The 16,603-nt window shown below is 35.9% G+C and overlaps 2 protein-coding genes across 2 annotated transcripts; one reads left to right on the plus strand and one right to left on the minus strand.

Annotated features, from left to right (window-relative positions):
• Positions 1–741: 741 nt before the first annotated feature.
• On the plus strand, positions 742–8,117 carry LOC137717671 (uncharacterized). Its single transcript, XM_068457108.2, has 16 exons — positions 742–1,181; positions 1,762–2,150; positions 2,280–2,505; positions 2,649–2,891; positions 3,013–3,128; positions 3,284–3,382; positions 3,491–3,578; positions 3,826–4,055; positions 5,042–5,226; positions 5,318–5,517; positions 6,096–6,428; positions 6,529–6,630; positions 6,769–7,066; positions 7,210–7,358; positions 7,431–7,715; positions 7,802–8,117. The coding sequence occupies exons 2-16, from the start codon at positions 1,852–1,854 to the stop codon at positions 8,009–8,011; spliced, it is 3,063 nt and encodes a 1,020-aa protein (XP_068313209.1). The 5' UTR covers positions 742–1,181; positions 1,762–1,851; the 3' UTR covers positions 8,012–8,117.
• A 1,202-nt stretch (positions 8,118–9,319) lies between these two features.
• On the minus strand, positions 9,320–11,577 carry LOC137716966 (uncharacterized). Its single transcript, XM_088698328.1, has 6 exons — positions 11,515–11,577; positions 10,873–11,129; positions 10,511–10,769; positions 10,241–10,420; positions 9,770–9,925; positions 9,320–9,579 (listed from the first exon to the last, which is right to left on the minus strand). The coding sequence occupies exons 1-6, from the start codon at positions 11,575–11,577 to the stop codon at positions 9,382–9,384; spliced, it is 1,113 nt and encodes a 370-aa protein (XP_088554454.1). The 3' UTR covers positions 9,320–9,381.
• Between the last annotated feature and the right edge of the window lie 5,026 nt (positions 11,578–16,603).

The following is a 16,603-nucleotide window of genomic DNA, read 5'->3' on the forward strand; positions in this document are numbered from 1 at the left end:
CATATCTGAAACTATATGACATTTGTATTAAAATTAATGTTACTTTAAAATTGTATTTGTCAATTTTCTTTACTACAAATGAATATGTATCTCCAACAGTTCCCAACTGCCCTTGCAATTGGGTGAAAGTGCCTTGTTGTCCACAAAAACTTGCTCCAGCAGTGAAAAAATGAGAGGGCAATTGGCAGAATTGCACCAGCAAATACCCGTGGGTTCCACCGACGTGATGAACAAATGAGCCATACACTGTTTTTCCTAGTGGAATGGCACCGTTGGATTTTCAACAGTCTTTTAATTTGGATTCTGGACCGTTAGTATTCAACAGAAAAAAAAAAAAAAATTGTCTTTTTGTGGTCAGCTGCCACATGGCAGAATCCTGACCTTCCAACAATTATAATTTTGAGACATGCGTTAATAAATCTTCCATGCTGAGACCAAAAATCTCTAGTAGGTGTGGAAAAACTGGATGATAGAACAATTCATCAACTTATTTTCTAATCAAGTTAGAAAATCTGCCTTCTCCCTTTCTTATTTATGCCGGTTGGGATCTGAAACGGGTGTAGTGCCAATTGGGTCAAGACTACAAGAGTTCAAGTTGGGCTCAGTCCAAAGTAGGGCCCATCATTCTCAAAGGTCCATAATAAACCAAACAACAAAAACACAAGCCCAACCCACTATCATAAACTCAGTCCAAAACCCAAAACAGTCCGAAAAACCACCCTGAAAAAGCAAAGCAAAAGCACGAGGGAAATGTGGAAAGAAAACTTAAAACGCAGAGAGAGAGAGAGAGAGAGAGAGAGAGGAGAGAGAGAGAGCCCAAATGTTTCAAGTTTTCAAGGATTCAATTCAATGGTCGTTGGCGTAAGAGTGGCCGGTGCTGTACGGCGCAAAAAAAATAAAAGAATATGCCGTTGATGGTAAATATAATGCCTTTTTTGGGTTCGGTTTGGTTTCGTAATGTCCTCCTCTCTCCTCGCAGACATTCTTAAATGCCAAGTCGGTTGAGTCTCACAGAACGCAAAGAAAAAGATACCCGGAATTTCCAACTACTTGCGTACCCTTTTTCCCTCTCCACCTCCTCCTCTTTCTCTCTCTCTAAAAAATTTTCAATCTTGAGAGGTCCCCGAGCGTTATTGGATCAATTTCTGCTCGGTGGTTTCGGCGTCCCACGGTGGTTTCTGGTAAATTTCTGATTAATTTAGTTTGATTGTCGTCTGCTTCTGTGCTTTCTGCTGCGTTTTGAATGGTTTGGTTTTCGTTTTGGGTTTTCTGGAATTTCGGAATCAAACCCTGGTGCCGAATACTCTGTAAAATTTCTGTTTTCTGCTCCAAAATTGGGTTGCTTGCATATTGGTGTCGTTTGAGCTCTTTTGCGTTTTGGGCGGTGTGATTAGTTTTGTAGGGAGGTTTAACGAGTTGGGTTACTTCTCATTTCTCACAAGTTTTGATTTTTAGTTTAAATTTGGTGGTATGGTTGATAGAATTTTGTGACCAAGTATTGGGATACTATTGTATCGACTTTAACTTGCAATGCTGGCGATATTATTAGCTCGGAACTAGTTCTTTTCGCTTGGTTTGGTATGAGCTGTGAGGGCGGAACATGTTTGAGTAGAAACGAGGATAAGTTGTTTTGCCCAGATCACTTCACATGTTTCTTATCTGGGTTTCTTTTTGTTCTACTTCAAACAATATGAAACATTAGTAATTTGCTTATTTTGATCTACTTACTGACTTTTTGTTATAATCTGTCTTTGTGCTCAGGATACCGGAGGTGGTCTATGTGGCGATTCTGGCAACCACGACCGTAGTTTGGTTTATTTGTAGTAACTTAAAGGAGTGCATGTTCATTCGATGGGGTCGGATATGCAGTCTGTTGGTTTTCTAGATACTTTAAAAATGGAGAGGGTTAGGACAATTTTAACCCATACATATCCTTATCCGCATGAACATTCCCGTCATGCCGTAATTGCTGTTGTTGTGGGCTGCCTCTTTTTTATCTCTTCTGACAACATCAACACCCTTATAGAAAAGTTAGACAACAATATTAAGTGGTGGTCTATGTATGCATGCTTGTTCGGTTTCTTCTATTTCTTTTCGTCCCCATTTATAGGGAAGACTATCAAACCGAGTTATTCAAATTTCAGTCGGTGGTAAGTACATTTCTCCGAATCCTATAAACGTGAGTGCATTTGCACTATCTCACATTCACACACATGTACTCATATATTGTTCCTAAGTTTGCATGAAAGAGTTCTAAGTTTGGGAATTACTATTTGTAGGTATATAGTCTGGATTTTAGTGGCGGCTGTCTATCATCTTCCTAGTTTTCAATCAATGGGAGTTGATATGAGGATGAATCTGTCTTTGGGTTTTAATGTATTTGTCACTTCTGTTCTGTTTCTTCTTTTCTTCCACATTATATTCATTGGCCTTTGGTACATTGGTCTCGTGTCACGTGTTGCTGGAAGGAGGCCAGCAATTTTGACCATTCTTCAAAATTGTGCTGTAAGTTGTAGTAACACTTTGTCTACCTCATAATGTTTCTAGTTTTTATATTATTACGGGATGTAGTACAGAAGAACCTAAAATTCTTATGCATCAATATATAATATATTGATTTTTTATTCATGCATTTTTTGTTCATGTAGGTTCTTAGTGTAGCCTGCTGTGTGTTTTATAGTCATTGTGGCAACCGTGCTATTCTTAGAGATAGACAACTGGTACGAAGAAACTCTTGGTTTAATTTTTGGAAGAAAGATGAGAGGAACACATGGCTTTCAAAATTCCTCCGAATGAATGAGTTGAAAGATCAGGTCTGCTCATCTTGGTTTGCTCCAGTTGGGTCTGCAAGTGATTATCCACTTTTGTCCAAATGGGTCATTTATGGTGAGGTACAGGCAGAACAAAAAACAGATCCTCTTTCCTTCCCCCTAAACTTTTACTGTTTCCTTCGTATTTGATTTATTTATTTATTATTATGATTATATACTTATTAATGTTTTAATTTCTCAGTTAGCATGCAATGGTGCTTGTGCTGGTCCATCTGATGAAATCTCCCCATTGTATTCATTATGGGCCACATTCATAGGCCTCTACATTGCTAATTATGTAGTGGAGAGATCAACAGGGTAAGTGGTGAATTGTAAAACAGATTTAAAAAATGAAACTAATGGAGATTAAGGAAAATATGTAACAAATTTTGTTAGGTGAAGGATTTATCGCCTTATGCCTTTTCAATTCTTCTTATAATTGCCTCATGCTCATTTGCTTCTCAAATAAATAGGTGGGCTCTTACTCACCCTCTGTCTGTTGAAGAACATCAGAAGTCAAAGGAGAAGCAAATGAAGCCACATTTTTTGGATATGGTTCCTTGGTATTCGGGGTATAAGCTCTATCTATGTCTCTTTGTCTCTTCTCTCTCCTCCTTCCCTTTCTTTCTGTTCTTGTGCGCCGGGGAGCTGTACTCACTTTGTTGATGTTTGTATTGCAGAACATCAGCTGATTTATTCAAGACTGTCTTTGACCTCTTGGTATCAGTAACTGTCTTTGTTGGCCGCTTTGACATGCGTATGATGCAGGTAATCTCATAGCTTCATGCTGTGTAAACTGTATTCTCCCTTTGCCTTGAGATTATTCTCTCAAAATTTTCAAAGCCTATCAAATATGCACTTGAATCATTTCTCCTTTTCCAATATACATGTTACCATTCAAGTTTTTTTTTTTTCATTAATTTGTTTTTCCAAAGAAACCACTTTTACCATTTACTACTGAAATTTTTATGCCATGATATATTGACATATTTATGTTTCCCTCTCCACTGATCAGGCAGCAATGGACAAGGTCCATGATGGAGCTGAACAAAAGGATCTTTTATATGATAACTTTGTTGAGAAGGATGATCTATGGTTTGACTTCATGGCTGATACAGGCGATGGTGGAAACTCCTCTTATTCCGTGGCTCGGCTTCTTGCACAACCTTCCATTAATATTAACAGAGATGGTTCCATGCTGAAGTTACCACGTGGAGACTTGCTACTTATTGGAGGGGATCTTGCGTAAGTTGACATTCTTATTTGAGCATATGGCATGGGTGATCAGTGATTAATATTATGTACATTTTTGTTTCATCCTAAATTATAAGTGATGATTTTTATGGTCCCTTCTCTGATTTAAATTATTACTCTAAAGTAGTTCATCAGTTGTGTAGACATGGTATGAAACGAAATAAATTAAACTTTGAGTCGCAAATTTCTGTTTACACTTGAAGGGTAGAAAAATTCCAAATTTTGTTTGACTGTAATTTAGTGATAGTAATAGTTCAGATTTCACATTTGGTGGCTATTTGTTTTTGTTATAGATTTTTGCAGGAAGTAGTTCTCTTCAATGCTAAGCATGACAAGGAGTACTTAAATTAGAATAGTCGTAATTTGGATTCCATAATGACTACTCCTTAAATTAGAATAGTCGTAATTTGGATTCCATAATGACTACTCCTGGAACCGGATTGATCTGAGATTGAATATTCCTGTGTAAGTAGAGTTTTGTGGACTATGTAAACTGATGTTTGAGGTGGGTAATGTAAATTTCATCAGAAACTTTAATAAGTAAGCACTATGACGAAACCACCACCACCAACCGTATTGCTCTGTCCTGGTCCAATTTGACTTTTCTTTGCCACCATTTTCTCTGCTTACACCATTTCTCTGACCAGTTGGACATTGGTTAGCTGCTCAGCTGGTGCTGTCTACTTTATTCCCTAGTTGAAAGAAAGACCGTGTTGGAACCTTGGTTAAGATAATGTTAATTGGCTAAATACCTGAATATGCCCATGATGTTTGATTTGAAGATTCCAGTAAAGTTTTTGTCGATGTTTTTCATCCTTTCTGACCTTTGTTTGTCATGAGCACTTCAACCTCTAATTCATTTCATTGTTTTTTTTTTTTTTTTTTTTTTTTTTTTGTTTTGTTTAGGCATGTATATCTCTGATAATGATAGTTTATCATGTTAAATATCTATTAATCTGCTAATTTGATATGTTTAGGTATCCTAATCCATCAGCGTTCACCTATGAAAGGCGCCTTTTTTGTCCTTTTGAGTATGCTCTCCAGCCTCCTCCATGGTCTAAACAAGAGCATATAGCTGTAGATAAGCCTGAACTACCTCGTGGTGTGTCTGAGCTGAAGAACTATGATGGACCTCAGTGTTTTGTCATTCCTGGAAACCATGGTTCGCCTTACTCTTAGCCTGAACATCTTCATAAAAGCTATAATGTTAATATGGTGTAGTAAATATTCTTTGTTTCTTTTTGCAATTACAGATTGGTTTGATGGACTTCATACATTCATGAGGTATATATGCCATAAGAGCTGGTTGGGTGGGTGGTTTATGCCTCAAAAGAAGAGTTATTTCGCTCTGCAACTCCCTAAAAGATGGTGGGTATTTGGTTTTGATCTCGCACTCCACGGTGATATTGATGTGTACCAATTCAAATTCTTTACAGAACTTATTAAGAACAAGGTATTTCTTTTTTCTTTTTCTTTTTAATTTCAATATGGTCCACTTAAAGTGGTACCCATGGTTTATCAAGTTGTTTTTACATTTTGTGAGTTGTTACTTTTGTCCTTCGCTTTTTCTTTTAACTTTTTGGAGATACGCATAACAGGGTCCAGTTTTTGCAAATACGGTCCTTTTAATTGTTTCTGTGGTTCACATTACACAAGCAAAGTATTGGTAGGGGATGAAACAGGCGGTTTTTTTTTTTTTTTTTTTTTCTTTATCTAATAGTGAACTGGGGAGGATTGACACTAGACTTGTTATGAATTCATATATATTTTCCCCCCATTTATAAATGTAGAAATGTCGTATATTATGTCTCTAGAATTGAGGGTTTCACCAATGTGATAGCTACATAAACTATCACATCTCTTCATCTCTTAATTGTTTCTGTTCTTGATGCATGTTAAACCTACATAAACTATGTATATGCTTGCCAGGGACACCATTGAGCTTTTTACTTTGCTTACTTCTGATTTTCCAAGTTTCGAATTTTGATTTTTACTGCAGTTAACGTTCTCATCTCTTCATGTTTCTTCCAGGTCGGAGATGGTGACTCTGTAATCATTATGACACATGAACCAAATTGGCTTCTTGATTGGTACTGGAACGATGTTTCTGGAAAGAATGTTGCGCACCTGATATGCGATTATTTAAAAGGGAGATGTAAGCTTCGAGTGGCTGGAGATTTGCATCATTATATGCGTCATTCATTTATTAAAACAGATGGTCCAGTTCCCGTGCAACATTTAATCGTAAATGGGTGTGGTGGGGCTTTTCTACATCCCACTCACACCTTTAGTAATTTTAAGAAATTTTGTGGAGTTTCATATGAGACCAAGGCTGCTTATCCTTCATTTGAAGATTCAAGCAGGGTTAGTATCGGTTTTTAACTTTTTATGAGACCAAGGCTGTCAATACTAAATTCACATTTATTTATTTATTGGTGCTAACTAGTAGTTTTTCTTTTTCCAGATTGCTCTGGGAAATATTCTAAAATTTCGAAAGAAGAACTGGCAATTTGATTTTATCGGTGGCATTATATACTTCATATTGGTCTTTTCTATGTTCCCACAGGTGAGTCTTTGATTACTTCGTTGCTGTGTTTTTGCTTCCTTAGAGAACTTGCAAAATTGTTTCATATTTGCTTATCCAGTGATGCGATTATACTCTGTTATTTTGAAAATTCTAATTTTTCCTGTTTTTGTTTTGTAGTGTAAGCTTGGTCATATCCTACGAGAAGATTCATTTTCTGGTCACGTGGGGTCTTTCTTTCAAACAGTGTGGAATGCTTTTATGTACATGCTGGGACGCTCTTATGTGTCTTTAGCAGGTGCTGTTCTGCTGTTAATTGTGGCAGTTATATTTGTCCCCTCTAAAGTGTCTCGGAAGAAACGATTGATGATTGGAGTTCTTCATGTGTCTGCGCACCTGGCTGCAGCTCTAATACTTATGCTACTGTTGGAACTGGGTGTTGAGATGTGTGTCCAGCATAAACTACTGGGAACTTCAGGTGAGTTTTTATTATCTGTTATGGGTTTCTGTCATTCTCTGTTGTATTTGTTCGTCTGATCATATTGATTATCCGATAATTTTTACCATTACGGAAATTATGTTCTTGATTTTGTGTTATATGATGTAATTTTTACTTTTCAGGCTATCATACTTTATATCAGTGGTACCGATCGGTGGAGAGTGAGCACTTTCCAGATCCAACTGGCCTTCGAGCTCGTATAGAACAATGGACTTTTGGCCTTTATCCAGCATGCATCAAGTATTTCATGTCTGCATTTGATGTTCCAGAGGTATGGAAAACTCTTTCCAAACTCGTTAGTCCTTTTCTTTGTTACATATTGACGATGGAGTAACATCATCAGGTTATGGCTGTCACCCGAAACAATATATGCAAGAATGGGATGGAATCGCTATCTAGAGCGGGTGCTGTTATATATTATGCTTCCGTCTTCCTTTATTTCTGGGTCTTCTCGACCCCAGTGGTTTCTTTGGTGTTCGGAAGTTACTTATACATCTGCATTAATTGGCTTCACATACACTTCGATGAAGCCTTCTCCTCTCTCCGAATTGCTAATTACAAGTCTTTCACCCGATTTCACATCAACAGTGACGGTGATCTTGAAGTTTACACTCTCGCAGTTGATAGGGTAAGAAAGCAATGTTCAATGCTGGTTCACTTTCCGATAACATATTCAGGCCTTTCGAAAATTAACATCTGAACTAAAACGTGCAGGTCCCGAAAGCATGGAAGCTAGACCCTGAATGGGATCGGGAGCCAAAACAGCCGGAACAAATGAGCCACCTTAGAAAATTTCCCAGTAAATGGAGTGCAGCAGCCGGTCAACAAGATCCGTTACATACCGTTAAAATCGTTGATCAGTTTGTTATTCGACAAACAGATAAAACTGATGTTGGAGCAAGTGATGGATCAGTAATTAGCTGATATGCGCTTTGCTCTAGTTGTAATATTATTGTAGCTCCCTTCGTTTAGATAGCAATGACGGAAAAGCAATACGAAAAAAAAAAAGAAAAAGAAGCTTGTGTTATAATATTTTGCATCCTGAACTTTTTACCCGCCCGATTTGTACAGAAACTTGGTCGTGCGCATCGGTTCCGGATTGAATCTTGTCGTCCGCACCGTGAACACAGATTCTTAGGTAAAACGAACGGCAATACATCCCCTTTATGTACACGAGATGAGAGATATGGATGCAAAAAGATATATTACCAGTTATACAACAAAGTATCTCGTCTACAATGGAGAGTTAGGGTTCAAATTCTCCTCTTTTGAAGGCCAGGCACGGCAAAGGAAGTGCATTTCCAAGATCCAATCAATTAGATACAATGGAATTTAGTAACAAAAAAATTCAGCTGAAAAATACACAGAAAAAAACTTAAGAGCATGTATGGTATTTTACTTGAATTTAACTTTTTAAATTCAAAAATAATTTTTAAGTTTTAGGCTTTAAAAACTTGTTTGGTATAACTATTTTTAAAAACTGAATTCAAGACTAACTCAAAAATATAGTATATTCTCTAAAAACATAAAAAATGAGTTTTTAGAGTTTTTAAACTTAAACTCACTCATTTTTATTAGGAAAACTAATGAAAATGACTTGAAAACTTTGAGTTTTAATGATAAGGACAAAATAAAGGGTAAAGTGAATAGTACCAGAATTGACTTTTTAGTGTAAAAATGTGGTTTTTCGTTAAAGTGAACAGTATCGTGAACTTTCGTTAAAATTCCATTTTTTTTCTCTCCCTCCTCCCCTCTCACTCCAAAGCTCTCTCTCTCTCTCTCTCTCTCTCTCTCTCCCCATTCTCTTTATTTATTTATTTATTTTTTACTTTTTTCATTTCTCCTCCAATCCTCTCATTATTTTCTCGGTTTTTTTTTCTATCACTTCTATTCCTCTTCCTCTATATCTCCTCCGATCCTCTCACTTCTTTCTCTTTTCTTCAATCATCTTTTACTTTCTTTCCTCCTCTCCCCTCTTTCTCTCTCAACCCTCTTTTTTTAGATCTCTTTGTCCAGTTTAAGTTGTAAAATTTAAATTTTTTAAATCACATACCAAACAAGTTTTTGAGTTTTAAAGAAAATTGTTTTTAAGAAAACTTCTTAAGAAATGTTTATAGAAATTATAAAAAATTTCAAAAAGGATACCAAACAAGCTCTAATAAACTTACTAAAAAGATGGACGATAAAAAAAAAAAAAAAAAATATAAACCTACAAAATTTCAATCGAAAAAATTGATTTTCTGAACTGAAGTGGTTAATTATGTACATTTCAATCTGATGAGAGTCTGATCAACTCAAATTAGTGGGTGAACTGAAGAATGCTGTTGATAGTCTGCATGCATGAAACTCTCGTACGACGTCCCTCTGAGTGCTTTCTCTACATCTTCCCAGTTCTCGACTTGTTTCGACAATGACGTCGTATGTATCTTAACCTGACGGCTCTTGAGCTCCCTGTGTGGCAACCTTAGGAAATCTTGAACCTCATCAAGTTTCTGCAAAACCAAATTTGTAGTTCATAAGATGTCGAATAATAAAGAATTAGTTAGAACTACTTATATCATTATATGATAAACGGAAACTGTTATTGCTCTCTAAGGATCTCATCTCGCACTTTCTTATGTGCAAATCTCTCATTTGTTTGATAAAAGACGAGTGCATAATGATTTTTTCGGACTGACTTACAGTACGGTTGTTGATAACCTCCTCGTAGTAAACAACAATATGGCGAGTAGTCTTGAAATATTCAATGGCTTTGGCAGCTTCCTCCTCATCTTGTTTAAGATCGGGAATTAGCAATGTGGCATTAATCTTGGGCTTGTACTTTGCAAGTATTTGAGCCTGCAATTAATTTCATAAACTGTAACAATGATCTCTTTTATACAAGCAATAGCGAGACTGGAAATCGAACACAGAATTTTTGTTTTTTGTATTAATTATTTTTTGATCAAATGATAGATTTGTTAGATTAGATGTTAGATTAGGAAACCGACAGGGTTCGAACCTAGAATTTCAATATAGGGGTCTAATTTAACTGTTACAACTTTCTCTTTTATACTAGCGATAGTGAGAATAAGAAGTCGAACATAGAATCTCGATGCAGGGTTAGAAATTTTAAACGCTTTGAGTTATAAGACGAGAGATTTTTATAATTACCTCCAATGGAGAATGGGTATGTGACTTGTGGGTGCCATTGAGTTGCTTAGCATCTTTATCATATGAATTTGCAAGTACAGAAATCTTTCTGCGGAGTAAGTTTTTTCTGAAGAGGAATATTGCAGACACTCCTTTTTCCTTGAAGTACTTCACTATCTCTTGGTGATTCTCCATCAAACCCTGAACCATTACCATTTACATATTTAATTAATTAACCACATTAATCATCTTGAACTCCTGATTAATCAATTAAACATTTTAACTACTAACCTGGTTAAGCATCCACTTGAATCCAACGGCAGCTGAACACTCATTCTTGGAGGCACTACTAAACCAGTCAAGATTATATACTTTATCCATGTTCTTCAAAATCGAAGAAACATTAACCCTCCGATCTTGAACCGAAAATATCTCCCCATTTGAGCTTACATTAATGTGACTATTCAACAATGTTTCAAACCATCCACTCCCAGATCTTTGCTTTGACAATATGGCAAAGTAGCGGACGGGATTGCAGACGCATTCCCTCCTGAGAGTGTGAAAATCACTTCCCGTTAATCAAACTAAAAAAACATGCATGCATATATCAAATAAAGTTGATTAACAAAATGGAATCTTGACTTCACAGGTACCTTTTGAAGGTTTGAGGTTTAGGGTAATGCAGATAGCTGATTTCCGATTGCTCATGATCATCGGGAACTTGGCACGGTTGATTAATTTGGTCGCGGTGATTAATCGCTACGATGTTCAATAATTTGGTCTTAGTCTGAGTGTTTATTTGCTTCAAACAGACTAAGCAAATAAAAACTCCACAAACCATTGCAAAAAGCAGCACCACCATCCTCAGTATTAATGGAGATTTCTTGGGAGCTTTAGTAACGATTGTATCCTGCAATTAAAAGTAGCCCGAAACGGATGAAACTTAAAAGTTAGAATGTACATTAGTTGACGAAATTAAGAGTGACAGAAAGAGCTGAGCATACTGTGGCTTCCATCTAAGATCCTCCATTAAAGAAGAAAAATAACAGAAGAACAAAAAGCTGCTTAAATAGGATTTTGCTGTTTTATTTTTATTTATTATTTTTTCTGATTGGAACATATTGAGAAAAAAAAGGCGAATGAAGTGGTCAGAGCTTGAAAAAATCAGATCGAATTATTACTAAAGCATAATCAGGTTATACAGTACTTGCACTAACTAAGGTGATCAAAACGACAAAAATAATAACTAAAAACAAAATGGTTATCGAACGAGCGCTAAATTACTGAAAACCAACCTTATCGAATAAAATGATTTCTTCATCGTCCATTCTGTGAGCAGAAGAAAGATAAATCGGCATTTCTTCGTCTTCGTCGTCGTCTTCTCCCTTCCCTCCAACACTGTGTTTTTGTTTCAACTTTATGAGTGAGTTGGGAGTCGGGATTGAGGTGGTGACAATAGAAGAACAGAAAGAGAGCAGTGGCTGTTACGTTATGTCCTGTTTTTAATTAAGCTGCTGCTTCACCTCGTGAAAAACGATACCATTTCTTCTCCTTCTTTGGCTTCTAAGCAAGTTTTACTGTTTTAGATTCTGTATGTATTTTATTATAGTGTCATTATAATATTATGTTATATATTGTTAATTGTGAATTTAAGTTGAAGGGTGAATGTAAAAAAAATTAGAAAGGAAATACAAAAGAGACATAAAATCAGAGACAGCTGACTCGCGGCCACACTAAATTTATTACTTGGATCTAGACTTTGTAATTTAGAAATGTTGCCTAGGGTTTTGGACAGGCTGAATTTAGAAACGTTGCCTAGGGCAATATGGAGAGAATAAATAAAATGTTATAAACTATTTTTCTAATCAATTTAATTCTTAATTTTTCATGTATTGAACTACAAGTACAAAGTATAACATGAAATTTATATAACTCGTTAATTTTGATGTGTTTGCAAACACAAAGAGAAGTCATAAATTAGAAATGCTCATGTTTATGTGTTAGTAAACACATAAAAGTTAGGAATTGAAATGATTCTAATACTCAAATGTTTACTGACTTCATGGATCGAAATCAAAACTAGGTTCGATTACTGTAACAAAATAATTTATAGAATTTTTTCAACTATTTACGAGTAAAATTTTCAAAAGAAAAATATTACTTTGATAATAATACTATTATAATTTCTTAAAAATATTATTTGTTATATATTTGGTTTAGACTTGAAGCCATTGCTGGAAGTTTCAAAAGCACAGACCTCAAGACTTGAAGTGAGCTGCCATAACCAAACCATAAGCCACGAAAGGACAGGAAGCCCCTAATCGATATGTACAACTTGCTCCATAACTTGACCACAAATTATTAAGGTTTCGGCCAAAAGTTTACTACGTCTTATGATCAGTGATCTAGTATAAGAAGTATTCATCGATCAGTACTTAAGAATTGTATCTAAATTAACAAGAGTTTTTTCAGTTGTCGGTTCGCGTTTTTTAGGAGAATTTTTTAGTTGTAACGGGAACATAGATGATACACTATATGTTTTTATGCAAGTGGTGAAAAATTTTAATTTTTAAGTTATTAATTTTTTAACACACGTAACCCACTATTTATAGGGGTGTGATATCCACACATCCTATTTTACTTTTCACATACCCTTCTAATTTTCGACAGTCGGATCGGATGAATTGAAGAAGATCAACATACATAAATTAACAAGAGGTGTGTGAGGAGTAATTTGAAGTGTGTGGATAACACATCTCTCTTTATATAATAACACGAAATTTTCCATCTCGTGTGATGATCCCATTGAAAAATCTCTGGTTTTTAAGGAACGCAAATTTATCGACCGGTTGCAATGTTTATCGTGGCATGTGTGGCTCATGAATTTTTGAACCCATTTGTTACTTAATTATTACAATTAATGCAGATGTTATATGATAATAATATAAGGGGGGCAGGAGGTCAAAGAAGCAAGGGATTCATATTCTTTGATAAGTTGACCTCCCACGTTGCATCGCTTCTTTTACGAAGGCTTTCAATTTCGCTGTTACGCATCATACATTCTTTTTTTCCTTTTCACAGATTTTTTTTAATTTTCAATCGCCGATTAGATGAATTAAAGAATATCAAAATATATAAATTAACAAAATATATGTAAAAATTAAAAAGTATGTATGAATAGCATATCCAATTATAAACTAAATCTCTCCTTATCTTTTGTTGGATTATCATACTAATTAGTCTAATTTATATTTTGCATTACCATGTTTGACTTCCCCACTTGATCCGACTGGGAATCTGAATTGGCCTTAAGCAGCACGTGCTCCTAAACTCACCGTCGTAGTAGAGCATTTATATATCTTATTGTTTTTTCATTAAAGGAGAGGAGCTGGTTATTTTGCCATAATAGTTCATCTTTTTGGAAGTCGAAAATACTTACAGAGTCATTTTAGCATCTCTCTAGTCACTAGATCATAGTATGATTCAGGAGTGCCAGAAAATCGAATCCAGAAGGTGTCGTAGGGAATACGAATTTGAAATTCATTCCTACTTACTGAGCCACCCCATAAAGGGTTTTATCTTTTTGTTTGTTTTTTTAATTTACTATTACTATTATTAAGGGAATGAGGATCGTCTCTGAATCCTATTTATGAAGATCCTGGGAATCCTCCAATCATGTCCGTTTATCGTACATTGTACGGTCAGTTTTCGTTAGGTACTATTTATATTCAATTTTAAATAAAAAAATTTACAATGATTTCTAACCGCACGATGTACAATGAACGGATGTGATTAGAGGATCTCCAGGATCCTCACAAAGAGGATCTGGAAAGGATCCTCATTCTTATTGACGGGAATGGAGAGAGTTCAAAGCAATCAAAATAATTTAGGAGAAAGAGGAAATTTCAAACTAGACGCATATGTAAAAACCTAACACTATATCCACTAAAATATTGAACCACATACCAGAGCATTTATCTAAACAATTATATCAAATGAAAAAAAAAAAAAAAACGATAATACAGATACAGTAATGCAATTGGAATAATTTGGAGTGATTTTTTTTCTGTGTAATCATCAAATTCTTATGTGGCATTATTATTCTACTCGTAACATAACACAATGTATTTATGTATGTATCGATACTATGTTTAAATCCATAAAGTGTCATCCACCCATACAAATCAAAAGTTTTAAAGTTGCCATCTCTGAGTTAACTCGGTAATAATTCAGTAGCAATATTCTTCCCTTAAAACTATCTAGTTGCAGTTGGGTGCTTTCTCAATCCCCTTATACATCATCCTAAGGCTACGATACTACTACAAGGGCTTCCCAAATCTGAAAGAGTATGAAAATCAACGATTCTTGCGCCGCAAGGCTCAGCAAAAGAAGCTGCTTCTTGTGCTCAGCGCAGCCTTACGGCAGAAAAGTATACAAGACATCCTCGTCTTCTCTCTAGATAAGTGATGCAATGGTGTTCATCTCCAGCTCGTAGAGTTAAGCCTGTTGAAAAATCACCTTCTACACAAAAATGAGTCCACCCTAGACCAGTGCTACCTGATAACAGAACAGAGAACCATTGTTAGCGATCGCTGCTGTGACAGAAATGCACCAGAAAATGCAAGGATGAATTTAGCAACCAATGTTTGAAAGCAGAGCTATTAATATCTGAGAAATTCAAAAAACGAAGGGAGAATATAAATTTAGACAGCCTTACCGATAAGTCATCTCCCGAGCAGTTTGAATCAGATTACTTGGGCTCTAGGATGATCAAACGAACTATCAGCCCCAAATACCGAAATGATTTTGTTGTTTCTTTTAAGCATTTGTTTTTGTCATCTTGAGTCCAATGCTGCACTCACAAAACAAAAATTTCCAACTTCTAAGTACTAAGAAGTAAACACAATTAGAAACTCAACCAAATGCAACCAAATACAAATAGTTTTTCAGGCATTAACCTCTCCGAGCTTGTTGACCTTCTCACGAACACCTTTCAACAACTCCTGCACGTCCCCTTCCCATGTGTAAAACCCCAACTCCCTTCCTTCCAGCAACTTCCTAGATACCTGAAATTCACCAATCCCAGTTTGCAGAATGCAAAAGTAGCTACTAGTCAGTTGATCCCGTCCTGTAAAAAAGCACTGGAAAGAACCTCATCTTTCCACACAAAGATCAAAACTTTCATGCTTCAACGAAACGGGCTGAAAGTTGGAGACCTTCTACTCTACATCAATGCATTGTATTTTAAGTGGCTTAGCACTAAATTCCATTACATTTCTCCTCGCAAATTCAGCAATGTATGTCATACGTAGAATTTACGCAACTTCAGCAACACCGCCTCAGAATTCAGAACAATTAACATAAATTTCAAGACTTTGAATAATTTTTTTTCTGATGTAATCACCTCAGAAAATAACCCTTGAGCTGATATCTTGGAGGCAAAGTCACAAGTTTTGAATTTCATTTTTATATGTTTATTTTCTAATGTAATTTGAGCCATTGGATCATAGTCCAAGTGGTCCCTTCTCTAACCTAAGATCTAAGTGATAGAGATCAAAGTGATAGATTATGACAAGTGTAACATAGGGTGATAGAAGGTTAGGATTTAATCTTGGTGTAACTTTGTTAGAGAAGAATCTCACTTCTCTGTCTCCTCTAACAGTTATATTGGTTAGTGGAGTGTGAAATACAATTAGAACCTTCATCACTCTCGCAACACCATAACTGCATTTTCTCTGCAACTTTCCTTCTACCCAAACACTCAAAACCTTCATAAAACTAAATACCAGAAGCTATGAACTCTAACATGTATGCCGTACGTTGATGTACTCTAGAATTTACGCAACTTCAGCAACACCGCCTCAGAATTCAGAATAATTAACTTAAATTTCAAGACTTTGAATCATTTAGGTAAGATTAAAGAATCCTGAAAACTCAAAAAGTACATGTCTTGCAATGACATGCTATAGGCAAGATTAAAGAATTGATGAAATGAAATCAGCCATAAACTCTCAAGCGACGTCATTTGATTCATTGACAATGCGCTCGACGGTGTCTAATACGAGCTTGCTGTCCACCAAGTACTTGATAAACCCTTCCAAGCTTGGAGATCTAGTTCTTAGCTCTCCTATCTATGAAACATCAAAAAGTAATTCTATCAACATCAATACAACAAGATTTGCTGGTCCGAACATTCAGAACCAGCAATCTGATACTAAAGGGAGGAAAACGTTTAGGTTGTACTGTCGGTGCTGGGCGAAACACAATCCCATTCTCCAAGGCATGTCTGTGTAAAACGTAGGATTGCTCAAGAGTTCACTTCAATTGCATGCCTTTTCAAAGAGAGGCTGCATGTATTTATATTCCATTTTAGATTACGTCACG

The sequence above is a fragment of the Pyrus communis genome, chromosome 8, assembly GCF_041283825.1.
Source record: "Pyrus communis isolate YQ-2024b chromosome 8, ASM4128382v1, whole genome shotgun sequence".
Classification (NCBI taxonomy): Eukaryota; Viridiplantae; Streptophyta; class Magnoliopsida; order Rosales; family Rosaceae; genus Pyrus; species Pyrus communis.

What these genes read in the sequence shown, in the direction of transcription:
- LOC137717671 (XM_068457108.2), top strand. Translation starts at nt 1,852, where the DNA reads ATGGGGTCGGATATGCAGTCTGTTGGTTTTCTAGATACTTTAAAAATG. An exon ending in ATGGTTCCTTGGTATTCGGG is followed by an intron (nt 3,383 to 3,490) that starts GTATAAGCTCTA and finishes TTTGTATTGCAG; the next exon opens with AACATCAGCTGATTTATTCA. An exon ending in CAGAACTTATTAAGAACAAG is followed by an intron (nt 5,518 to 6,095) that starts GTATTTCTTTTT and finishes TGTTTCTTCCAG; the next exon opens with GTCGGAGATGGTGACTCTGT.
- LOC137716966 (XM_088698328.1), bottom strand. Translation starts at nt 11,577, where the DNA reads ATGCCGATTTATCTTTCTTCTGCTCACAGAATGGACGATGAAGAAATC. An exon ending in AAATCATTTTATTCGATAAG is followed by an intron (nt 11,130 to 11,514) that starts GTTGGTTTTCAG and finishes TTTTAATTGCAG; the next exon opens with GATACAATCGTTACTAAAGC. An exon ending in AAACCTCAAACCTTCAAAAG is followed by an intron (nt 10,770 to 10,872) that starts GTACCTGTGAAG and finishes TCACACTCTCAG; the next exon opens with GAGGGAATGCGTCTGCAATC.